Source organism: Camelus ferus, chromosome 25 (genome assembly GCF_009834535.1).
Source record: "Camelus ferus isolate YT-003-E chromosome 25, BCGSAC_Cfer_1.0, whole genome shotgun sequence".
Classification (NCBI taxonomy): Eukaryota; Metazoa; Chordata; class Mammalia; order Artiodactyla; family Camelidae; genus Camelus; species Camelus ferus.
Genome location: NC_045720.1, coordinates 15,730,958 through 15,743,483, shown reverse-complemented (window position 1 = coordinate 15,743,483; position 12,526 = coordinate 15,730,958). Strand labels below are relative to the sequence as shown.

Genomic DNA, 12,526 nt, shown 5'->3' with positions numbered 1-12,526 from the left:
CCACAAGAATGATAATAATTCTTAAAGCATGGATATTATACGTTAGGTTATCTAGCACCCAACATGAAAATTTCTGTAATTTACAATAAAGAAAAGTATTCCAAGGCTCAGAAATGCACCAGAGTCAAATTATTCCCTTCTAAATGATGGTAAAGGGGATGTTAATTAACTTGTTAAAGCAAGTAATGTGGGGGATTTCCTTTAGCATGTTTCTCTTTCTGGTTATGGTTAACTTTTGCAGAAAAAAAGAATTCTCAAGAGCCTCCACTGTTGACTTAAATTATTTTTATCATGATGTAACTTAAATAAAGCACTAAATAAAAATTAGTCTAAATCTTTATGCTTTTAGTTCCTATGCAAAACAATGAAATAAAAATAAATAAGTTGCATGAAGCCAATAAAATTAAAAATAACGTTATTTCAATATGAAAAGTGACATTATTTCACTGACATTCAACCTCTGCTCACAATGCAAATACAGTGCTAGCTGTTAATAACTCTCAGAACCACCATTCCCATTGTCCTATGCTTTTTTTCTTTGAACTACCATGCTGCCTTCCCTTATGCAGTTGTTTGTATCTTCTTTGGGCTTTCTCTTGATGTGGAAATCATCATTTGCCTATTAATTCCCTCTTTCAGCTCACTAAATAAGTAGACTGTCCTGGCAAGAGGTATTCACAGGGCAGACATCATGGTAAATTGAAATGCATTTATAAGCACTGAAATATCACGGCAGAACTTACAGTGTTGTTCGTCTAGAATATACTTACCTTTGATGATCATCTACATGGAAACACAGATTTTTACAAATCCTCTCAAGAATGTGTAGACTCCTGAATATATTACCATGGACCTCCAGATTCTAGAGACTAGAGTTTGAAGAAAATTGCACCATACATTAAACCAAAGAGCATTAACTCATTTGGACCTGGAGTCACCAGAAAGCATTCCTCCTTTTCTTTTGAATTCTAGATCTCCTCTCCTCATCTTAAATTAAATAAATTATCAAAGTGTGATTTGCCAACCACTAGTAATATCTTAGTTTTTTTTTTTTTTCCTGGTGAATCAACCAGCATTTAAAAAAATTTTTTTTGTGTTTATTTTAATGTGCATTCAGAAAAGGCATAACTAACAGAAATCTTGTGATTTCAAGACATTACTGTTTTAGAGGAAGGCTAGATATTAAAAAGTGAATCTTTTCAAAATAATTTTAAAGAAAAGTATTAATTACATAAAAATAGGGATGGTACCTGAGTGTGGGACAATCATGGAAATGGTAAAAGTAAAATTTTTCTCCTCAAGCAAAATGCATAGAGACAGAATTCCTTCTCTTCTCTTTCATACTTTTTTGGTGATGAGTCATGCAATTATGTAAATTTGGTTGATATTTTCTCCTACTTCTTAGCTCCTAAAACATCTTTACTTTTACCCAGCTACACATTGTTGTCAGCAAGACTTTGGCCAAAGTGGTAATTGACTGCAAGCAAGTTGGTGAGAAGGCAATAAATGCATCATCTAATATCACATCGGATGGTGTAGAAGTTCTAGGAAGAATGGTTAGATCAAGAGGACCAAATGGAAACTCGGCACCAGTAAGTGGATAAATAGTGAAATTGTGTTATTGTTATAAAAAAAAATCCCCTTAAAATACAATTATCTGTTTTCCAGGGGAAAAGTTTGGTAGAAGGATGGATGGATGGAGGAATAGATGGATGATAAATAGACTGGATGGATTGATGAATGGATAGATAAATAGATAATGACTTCTTCCGGTGAATTAGAGCATGAACACACAAATCTCTTGGCATGTGCTTCTGCTATATTATAAGGAGAATGATCCAGGAATTAGACTAGTTGATTTCCTAAATGCATTTTAAAATTCGAATAGTAAAATAATCATATTTTAAAATTCAAATAAAATATTGTGGCATAGATGGTTTGTTAATGAGAATCAAAACTGTAAATGAACCTCATTTATATAAGCAAACACAAATTTGTACAAAATATGTGGTGGTTATACACAGGAAATTGACATAAGCCTCTCATTTGGGTTAGATTTGGGCATTTTAAAAGTAGGTTTTTGCTATTGCTAATGTAAAGTTTACCCTTTAATCTAATAATTACTGAAATAACAAATCATTCTAAGGTACATTTTTCATCATGCAATATGGAATTTAAGGCTAGGAGACTTCCAACTGGCAAAGAAACCAAATTCCCTTTAGTCACTACCCACAAAAAAGAGTAGTGTATACAAGCTGTTGTTTTAACAACACACATTCACAGCTAATTAGCAACATTCTCTAATTTGAATCATTCAAGAGTTAGGACCAATTATCCTGGAGGGAATTTTATTTTTGGAAGCAATTCCATGTATTCAAATCTACATTTCTCTTGTGTGGAACAGAATAATCAAGTTAATTATGATTTACTATTACGATGATTTATTATTATTGTAGCACACAGATCTGTAGAACTAGCCAGCCATATGGAATTTTAGAAGGACCTGGTGGTTCTTAAAGTTTTTTTAAGCTGAAATCCCTTAGTGCAAATGAAATCTTCTAATATATCAAATAAATGAATGCAATTAAAACAGACCCATGTTGATTGAATGGGAGAGGGGACATGGGGTAGCAGGTGTCCCCACACTCCAATGATCCCTAAGGGAACTTCCAGGAACACAGTTCTAATTTCATTGCTCTAGAGTAACCCATTCAATTTATACACTAGGAAACAGTCCCCGAGTGGTAAAGGGGTTTACTTTGGGACACTTGGTTGTTTCATGGCATTTCTCTTTGCTGTAACAATAGACATGAAATCTTTGTGTACAATAGGGGAATGCTAATGCTTTCAGACCTTGATAGAGGCGTGCTAATTAATTTAACTACTTAGCTTTTAAATATCTTTATAAGTTCTTTTGTCCTACTTTGCTTTGGAGAACTATAGATTAGATGTTTGGAAAGAGAGAATATGAACAGCTGTGGAAGGCTCTTTTGTTTTCAGTTGTGGTAAGAGACTGTTAAGAACATTTACATAATATTGAGGAGTTACCTCCTCTCAATGTGTGGTATTTCATGCTGATTAAGAAACACACCACCTTCTGCTTCATGGAGGATGCTTTAATGACAGCACTCTCCAGAGTTTATAAGGTTCCCGAATTAGCAAACTAAGGATGCTCAGATGGATGGATGAATCAACTCTAACTTAAGAAAAAGAAACAATTCCAAGTGTATGAGATTATGATCCATATCACTTAGTACTATTGTTTTTTTTTTATTTTAGACATAATGCATATAAAATCCCTGACACTTAGTAGGCATTCAGTGAAGAGCATCTATTATTATTGAAGGATGTCCACAATATCTTTTCCATTTTATCTATTTTAAACCTCTAGGATTTGCTTAACAGCTATTTGTAGTCACATATTATTTTCTTGATCTTCCATACATCTGCATTTCACATCTCCACCCAGAGTATAAATCCCTTGAAGTAGAAACCATGTCATGGTCTTCACTTGCAACCACTTGCTTCTACCCTACATCACAACATCTAATAAATTCATATGAACAGAGCAAGTTCTCAAGAAACGCTTGATAGAAATTAAATAGAATATCATCTATTTGAATAGTATATGTTCTTTCTTAAAATGCTGTTTTGTATATATCGTCTTCCATGTGTGGTACCAACAACAAGCCAACAATAATTATCATACCTTCTCCCAATGATAATTTGTATTTTACAAGACAGGTTTATAATTACAATAGCTACACTTCAAATTATGCTCTGTGTAGTAATTGTAGTCCAAACATATCACCAATTAAATATTAAAGGCTTTACTTCTGAAAGCAAAAGGGACTATAGATTTCAGGCCTACCAGTGATGAATCTTTACTTTTGGCCATGAAAGAAAAGCAATTAAACAGAGCACCCTCTGTGGTAACGTCCACCCAGTAGTAGACAAAGGGGAATTTATAGAAGTCAATAATTAAAGAGTTCTTTGTAGAGCTAGTAGAAGAGTTGTGGCTTTTGTTGGAATTTTACTAAATAGATTTTCAGTCTACCCACTTATTGAGGAATTTGATTCTGTTGAAATGGATGATATTAGATTAGATCTCAAGAATGTGATTGGAAACTCACTTGCTTTTTTTTTTTTTTTTTGGCTATTTATTGTTTCAGTGCAAGGCAAGAGAGAAGCTTCAGTCTTCAGTCTTCAATTTAGAAATCACAGATTGCTAACATCATCTTGATATACATATGTAGTCTAGTACCCAGCAACAGGGAATGTGTAATGTACAAGTTTTAGATTATTCCAAGAGACTTAAGTACACAAGAGAAATTAGTAGTTCATAGGTCAGCATTCCCTGACAAATTTAGCAATGATTCAAAAAAATGCCAGATGATGGAAAAACTCTAAATTTTAAGTCTTTGAAGACTATTGTCTTTTTAAACCAAAGTTGAGTGGAGGAAAGATTAATGAATTTAGGAATATAGTAACTACTGTGTTGAAATTACTCATATTCGTAATAAAAACAACTTGTCTTCAGATATGCAAGATTTTACAGGCAGCAGAAGTCCCTAGTGGGACTAAACTAATAAGCAGGTTTAATTTAGCTGTCAAAACACACATGGGAATTTTATTTACAGATTAAACCTTTTATGTAGGAATCAGCAGTAGACTAGTCCATGATCCTATGGAAACAAGTGTTTTTAAATCACAAGAAAATTACTGTGTTTTCACAGGAATTATATCTTTTAATCCTTAAAATGATGATAGTGGCTAATATTTATATATTTTTTCAATTTTTTAAATATATATTTTATTGAAGTGCAGTCAGTTTACCATGTTGTGTCAATTTCTGGTGTACAGCACAATACTTCACATAGAAACATATATACATTCATTCTCATATTCTTCTTCACCATAGGTTACAAGTTATTGAATATGGTTCCCTGTGCTATACAGTAGAAACTTATTTTTTATCTATTAGTGGCTAGTATTTAATGCATGCCTACTATGGACTAGGCAGTGTGTACTTTTCTGAGATGACCTCATTTAATCTTCTAATAACCCTAGGAAGAGATACTTATTCCCATTTTATTGGTACAGAAACTAAGACTTGAAGTTAGGGAAGGATCCCTTTTCAAAAGTGGGGAAAGTGTGATAAAAGGCTGTGCCTGAGTTGCATATATTACCTGCCTTCCATACTGAGCTCTTTTCCACTGAGTCAGACTGACTATGATAGAACTTAAGGCAGAGGAAAGAATCTTGTCTGAACAGCATCAGTGTCTGCTCATTGGCAAGTTCAAAAACTCGCCATTATTTGAATTACAACCTTGAAATAAACATGATCAAAATGTTCCCCCGCCAAGCATGTCTACACCTAAACATTCTAATTACTACCAACAAGTACAACAGCTGTTAATCTTCATCTTCTAATTTAGCTAGTAACATCATGGTTTCCCTTAAATTCAAGAAGTTGATTAAAAGTAGATAAAACACTATGTTCAATAGCTGACAAGTGATAAATGCTTAATAAATCTTAGTTTTGAGGTGGAGTCAACAAAAGTTACACACCAAATCAAAAGCAGAAGCTTGCTTAGGTCCCCAGTACTCTTTCTCCTGTGTTCCCGGGCAATGTAGAGCTCTCTAAATGTGTGGGTAAGTTCAGGTCCAGTTTGACTTCATATTATAAGCTTAAAAATGTTATGCTAGAAAAAAATCAGAAGAAATCTGGTCATGAGTGGCAAGTTGAGCCGAGAGTACATTCTAATTCCCATTCACAGATCACAGTGACTCAACTGCTGAGGAATATTTTAATCTTATTTTTATGCTAACATTTGACCCCAAACGACTTGTCTTTTGTGCTACACCCAGACAAAAATGTCCAATAATGAAAAATGAGCATTTGTAATTGTCTAACTATTCTCTTGAAAGAGATTATAAAAAGTTAAAGTGGGAGGGGTTTTTTTTTTTTTTGCACAGATATATTTTTTCATAATGTTCAGTTAATTACAAGGGGGGAAAGTTCCAAAAGTAAAAAGAGGCTGACTCTTGCTTTAGTTGCTTGAAGTGTGATTTATTTTGAACCACACTGTCTTGCATTTTCAGGCACTCAAATATAAGATCTTTTAACATATCATCTCTGAAATATTTCCTCCATAATTTGTATAAATTTGTATGTAATTGCTTCTGGAATAAAAGCCAGATTTTTCAAAAATCAATCCCCAGAAATGTGCCTTGGAAAAGACATCTCTAAATGAAGGCTGAGGAATCTAACTATTACGAATGCAAAACAATTGTGAATAAATTTGTTGTACTCACACCAAAAAGACTGCTGACTTCATCTAACTTGCAAAAGAAACGACAACCCACAAGCATTCTTCGAATGATAGTATTAGCTTCATTCAGCACTTAGTAGGCATTAAACCTCTTGCATAAATAAAATGAACTCATAAGAATCCCAGTAAATCAATAGGGTAGAAGAAGTTTAGCCAAAGGTTTGTATGGAGACATTGTACTGTTGTAGGAGATTGGGCGATGAATGTTTATTTGAAAAACTTCAGGAAACCCTGGTGTGTCTTAGGACTAGTGAAAGGCCTTTGATTTAAATAAATCTTTCCATTCACTAAAATGTTTTTACACTGAGGGCTCTATTCAGAAATGGAAAATTTCTTAATGGATGAATGACTTACAGAATCAACTGAATCTATGTACTGCTATCATAATAGGACCCATTTAATAAATGTCCCCGGACAAATGGCATTGTAAAGTTAGGCTAGGGTGTCTGGATTTTAAACATTTCACCAAAGATCTGTTCACTACAAAATAAACCACGAGAAAATGAGGTGTGCTGTTCACTTCAATTTTGCAATTGTTTTCGAGGATCTTAAAAGGTCTGGCTACAGAGTGAAGGAACTGGCAGCACCATGTCTGGGAGAAAGGGGACCGATGAGCCCATGACCCTGCAGTCACAGAAGTTCCAAATAGGAGACTCTTTGGACACAGCAATCACCCCTCCAAATCGGGCACCATCTCCTTCAGGGCGCATGGGACCATGTTCAATCTTATTTACTATTTCTTGAGTTTATTTTTCATTCAGTTATATAAAATAAACCTATGCTTTTCCCTCCTCCTCTTATGACCATGAAGCCTTTAAACTGTAAACAAATTGTAATGCCTCTATTTAGGAGTCAGATTTGGATTTGCTATGGGGTGAATATTAATAGAAAGTCCGTATGTTTCAAGTCCTTCTGTAAAATATGAAGAAAAGTGCTCTTAACATTCTATGTAAAATTGTATTGTTAAATTTACATTGCAAGTGAAAAAAGAAAAGAAAAGAAATGAGGTGTGCTGTTCCAATCCCAACCAGAATTCAGCTTTCAACATGGGCTTAAATCACTTAGGGTTTTTTTTGTCCCAGGTCCTAATTTACAGAATGGGGTTGACATTACTATTCTCATACTTCATGATGGTGATTAGAAGATTCAATGTTAGAGGTAAAGTCCTTAGGATTGTGCCTGACACATAGGAAGTTTTTCAATAAATATTTGCTGCTATTATTGTTATTTGCTAAGTTTTTTCTCAACCAAAATATTAAACAGATATGATTATTGTGGAAAAAAACTAGTATTACATTTCTGCTCTCAATACTGCATCACCTTCACTTTGATTCCACTGTTTTGGCCTCTGTTAATATATCCTTCTGCAGCTTGAAGATCTATTAGGCAAGGGCTGTCCATGTTACATTAAAATAATATTTATTATTTATAACTCTATTCCAGGAACTCTTCTAATTATTTCCCTTTGTGAATTCACTTTATTGTTACGGCTACTATTGCTACACTAATGAATAGCTACTGTCATTATGCTAATTTTACAGATAAGGAAAATTGAGACTCCAACACATTAAGTGATTTGTTTAAAATGACTTAGCTTGTGGGTGGATTACACCCAGGCAGTCCAGCTCCATAGCCTCCTAACTCCTATGCTCCTTGAAATATTTTGTTGCTATTGTTGTGTTTCATGAAAATCAGCAGCCATGTTCTTTAAAAATACTTTACTTTTAAAAGCCTAATTTTTTAATGATTATAATTTGGCTCTATGTTTGCTCTAAACAGACTCAGATACCACATCCTTTGGGAACAATTTTTTTTTATTATTCTGGAAAAAAAAAAAAAGAGAGTAGTGAGCCATGCACATATTTCTTCAAGCAGCACAATAATTGTATATAGAAATAAGAAAACATGGTGTTTTGATTTATGGATCTGCTTTCAATATTTAAGGGTTATTTTATTAGTCTTGCAAAACTCACTTAGGGGAGGGATGTTAGCAACCACGTCTTCCTGGATATAACAAGAGAAAGCTTGACTTTACTTTCTTTGCTGTCACGTAGGGCAGGCTCTTTTGTGATGCTGCATGCATTGATAGTAACCTGTTTCAGTCATATGATCTACTTGGGTATTCTCATTTTTATCCAGGGGATCCTTGACAGGGATGAGGGCAAATAAGGCGCCAAGAGCTTCCAGTTCTTGCTGAAAACACCACTTGCTGAAGGAAAGCTACAGATTTAAAATGAAAAGAATTTCATTCTTCTCCCAGCTCTGTAATTGATTTTAATATTTGAAAATAACATAGGAAGAAATACAGTATTAGAAATGGTTGGGTCATGAAGCTACTGTGAGCCCTTAATGATATTATAATGATGTTTCTAAATATTTCAAAATATACATTAAGTTTTTGCCAGCATACATGAGTAGAACAGGACTGTCTAAGTATTTACGGTGTGATCAATGGCTTAAATAAAAATATACTTTGCACAAGTTCTCACAGTCCTGTATGTGAATCTGTCATGATGCTTACCACATTGTAAACAGTCAGTGTGTGTCTGTCTCTTACTCCTTGTAAATTCTTTGAGGGCAGGACTCTGGTTTTGTTCATTTTCATCTTCTGAAGGTCTACACGGTGTCTGGCTTGCATTACGCACTAGAGAAAAAGTTGCCAAATATATGCACAAGTGATGAAAATCAGAATTAATTCGATAAGCTTTCATGAATACCCACTGCATGCCCCATGTTATGATAGAGGACACAAAGATGAATAAGTGCTTCTCTGTCCTTTGACGAGTTCCCAGTCTAAGGAAAAGAAAATATGAATAATTGCATTGTATGGTGGGAGATACGCTATAAAAGACATACAGAGAATTGTGGGACTACAGGGGTGCTTGGAGTAGCTGTGATGAACAGTAGGGAAGATTTCGACAGAAGTACTGAGCTTTTTTAGGTAGAGATGGGAGGGGGCAGCTGTGATAAATAAGGGAGTCTGGAAGGTAGATGGAGTAACTACTGATAAAAATCTTAAATCACTGTGTGTTTGAGAAACAAAATTAGGTTGATATTGTTGGAATGACTTTTTAATTTATTCACCGCAATATTATATTATAAATGTATTGATGTTCTATTTATGTGGTATATACTATGAAATCATTATAATTACAAACACAAGGGATCTATAGATCTTTTATTGAATGACAATTTTCTTTTTAAATTGCAGTTCCAGTTACAGATGTTCGATATTGTTTGTTCCACATCATGGGCCAATAAAGACAAATGCTGTGAACTTCCCGGCTTGGTAAGACTTCTTCTTTCATTATTTGGTCTGTTCTTTATTGAAATTTTCAGAAGTTGTATTTAATGCTCCCTGAAAATGAAATCGTGTTTCACAAAAGCCATGTCAGAGATAATTCATTATGATGATAATGAAAATTAGAAGGAGGTATGTTTGGAATCAGCAGGACACACTGACACACATGGTGGGAACTGCCCAGCTCCATGGGGTGCCACTTACTCAGAGTCCAGATGTTCCCAAGTGTCATGGTTCATGAAGACTTTAGTGTCACAATGCTTTTTTTCATGGCACCCCTAAGCCTAGAGAAAAACCTGACAATTCTATATATGAGATCGTTAGATCCAAATAGCTTCATTAAGTCTTTACATCCTAACAACTCAGTAGCTGTGTAAAAAAATAATGTATATAAATTGAAATTCTGAGATTATATATTTTATTTTTAAATAACCACAGTTGCTTACTAATGGGATGGGTGTGCCTGTTGAGAATGCACAACTTCTCATATCTTGGAATCACTTCTTTTTCCATATTGATTTTTCCCATAGTACTTGCTTTCCTTCATAGGAACTGCTGAAAAACTAAATTTGCAAATATATGACAGCATCAAAAAAAGTGCTTCAAAATCTAATGTTGAGACTGTGAACCACCTTGAGCTAGTTTTTCATATGAAGTCCAATGGATGCTGAGTATTGGGGTTTCTCTTGATTTTTTTAAACACTCGGGGTGCCCCTGTGAGTTTGCGTAGTGCCCTAGGGCATCTTCCCACACAGTTTGGGAATCAGTCATGATCTATATAACCTATGCAATGCTGCTAGAAAACCAAATCTTTTCTCGTTATTAATACCAAATGTAATTCATTGGAGGGTATACCTGTGCATATAAAAACATTCATGTTTTAGAATCCTAAGGGTCGTTGAGTGGAAATGTTGACCTTGTTGTGGTTGGACAGGAGTCAGGTCAATAGCTAAACCTGGAGACTGGGCATGGGGAAGATTTCAGCAAGTCTAAAAGATTTGCTTTTTTAAGACCATATACCGGATCACATCATCTGTTGCAGGCAGTAAATTCATGGTGATTATGTCTGAGAAGGAAGTAACTTCTTTTTTTGTTAAAATAAATTTCCATTAAACTCTGGTGAGGAGTTAAATCAGATACACTATGCTGTTATGCTTAAGAGCAGGTAGATTGGAAATTGGAAGGGGAAATACTCTGAATCTTGCGCTGTATCAAGCAAAATGTGATCACCATGTCCCCTAGGAAGGACCCAGCCCTTCTCAGAGCTCTCCTTTTCATGTCTATTGCTGAAGATGTGGAAATCCCATGGTAGAAAGACATGGATGGAGACACAGTCAAGAGCAATGGCAAAACCATCACTGAGTCTCTGGTCATGGGAGGCCTGCTGTCAGCCTCATTTAGGGGATCTTTCAGGATGCTTAAGTTTGTATTTCACTCCAGCCACCCAAGATATCAGGATAGATATGTTAGCAGAAGTTTTTTTCTGAAACTTTTCGTGAGCTGAAACTTTTGACTATTGTGCACTGTTTAGAGAAAAGCAAGTAAGACCCTTCGCTCAGCTTTCTGGGGGTTTCTATTGTGAGTAGTTTAGAGACTGAGATTATTTTCAACTTGATAAATTAATTACCACCTGTGCTCTATTCGACTCTAACTTCTTTCCCCCAAAGTCTTCAAAAATGAAGCTCACTTTCTCTCTATCCAAAGGGACTGAGGAACCCTTTGAAGTTCTATAGTTTCTTAACCCAGGGTGGACTTCTATTTGACTGCTACTCTAAATGGGATATTCACAAATCCACAAAAAAATAGCTCTTAGCAGGTGCTCTGTCTTCCTCTACACTCCAGTGGCTCATTCAGATATATTCAGATTGACGTTCATAATCCATCTTGTAGTGTCGCCTGGCAGCAGAATTCTCCAAGAGGAAATGACCTTCTATCTCAAAGCTTTAGATGAATGCTGTGATGTTTTTCCTTATTTTCAACCCATTCACTGTTTTTTTTAAAAAGAAGAGTTTATGGTCAGAAGAAAATATTTTCCACCTTTCTAGACAAATGCTCACTTAAGAATTTTTTTAAAGTGTCTTAAATTGAAGTGTTTTCTTTGAGTTTATAAAGCCATTTGTATAGACTAGCTTGTTAACTAGTTATGCTATTTTTTCCCCCTCAGAGGGATGAGGAGACCTGCCCAGACCTTCCACATTCCTGCTCCTGTTCTGAAATCAACAAAGGGGCTCTGGGACCAGCAGGCCCACCAGTAAGTCTTGCCTAGTTTGGGCTTAAGTGTTCTTTAATAGTATTTATAACAATCACTTGTTGCATGTCTAATATGGGACAGCCACTGTGCTAAACACTTACTTAATCCTGTGAGCAAACTGAAGCACAGAGAGGTCAAGTAACTTGCCTAAAGAACACAGCCTGGAGGAGCTGCTCTTCAAACCCAGGTCCCCCGATGCCTGCAGATGAGGCTCTTAACTGCTGTGCCGTGCTCCTCTCACAGTGCTCTCTAATCAGGAGCTTCCCTTTTAAGGCCTGGGCTTTGTTTTCAGTGTGAATGTTCCAAACACTGGCCCTCTGCTTGTAGCTGTAAGATTTACATATACTCCCTCTGCCCATCCTGTCTCAAAATTTATATGTGAAAGGAGGATTTCAGAATCTCTGGGAAAGTTACCTGATGTGAGCATGAAGTTTTCCACTGTGGACTGGAACTTCCTACAGAAAAGGAGGGAGAGAAATCGAGGGAGAGAGAGAGAGAGAAAAGAGGGAGAGAAGAGGAGAAAGAAAACATTTTTTTAATATAAAATATATATATAATTGCACTCTCTGGGTCTTTGAATTTACCATGATAAATCTTTTGTAATATGTCTAAATGCTTATGTCTAACCGGCTAACCTGG

At 35.4% G+C, this 12,526-nt stretch overlaps 1 protein-coding gene across 3 annotated transcripts in view; it reads left to right on the top strand.

Annotated features, from left to right (window-relative positions):
- Positions 1–12,526, top strand: part of COL14A1 (collagen type XIV alpha 1 chain) — a 184,338-nt gene that overhangs the window by 112,834 nt on the left and 58,978 nt on the right. For all 3 annotated transcript variants that reach the window (XM_014560694.2, XM_014560692.2, XM_014560695.2), the window contains exons 34-36: positions 1,434–1,592; positions 9,547–9,624; positions 11,801–11,887. In XM_014560694.2, coding sequence (XP_014416180.1) covers positions 1,434–1,592; positions 9,547–9,624; positions 11,801–11,887 — 324 coding nt within the window. The remainder of the gene's footprint in view (positions 1–1,433; positions 1,593–9,546; positions 9,625–11,800; positions 11,888–12,526) is intronic.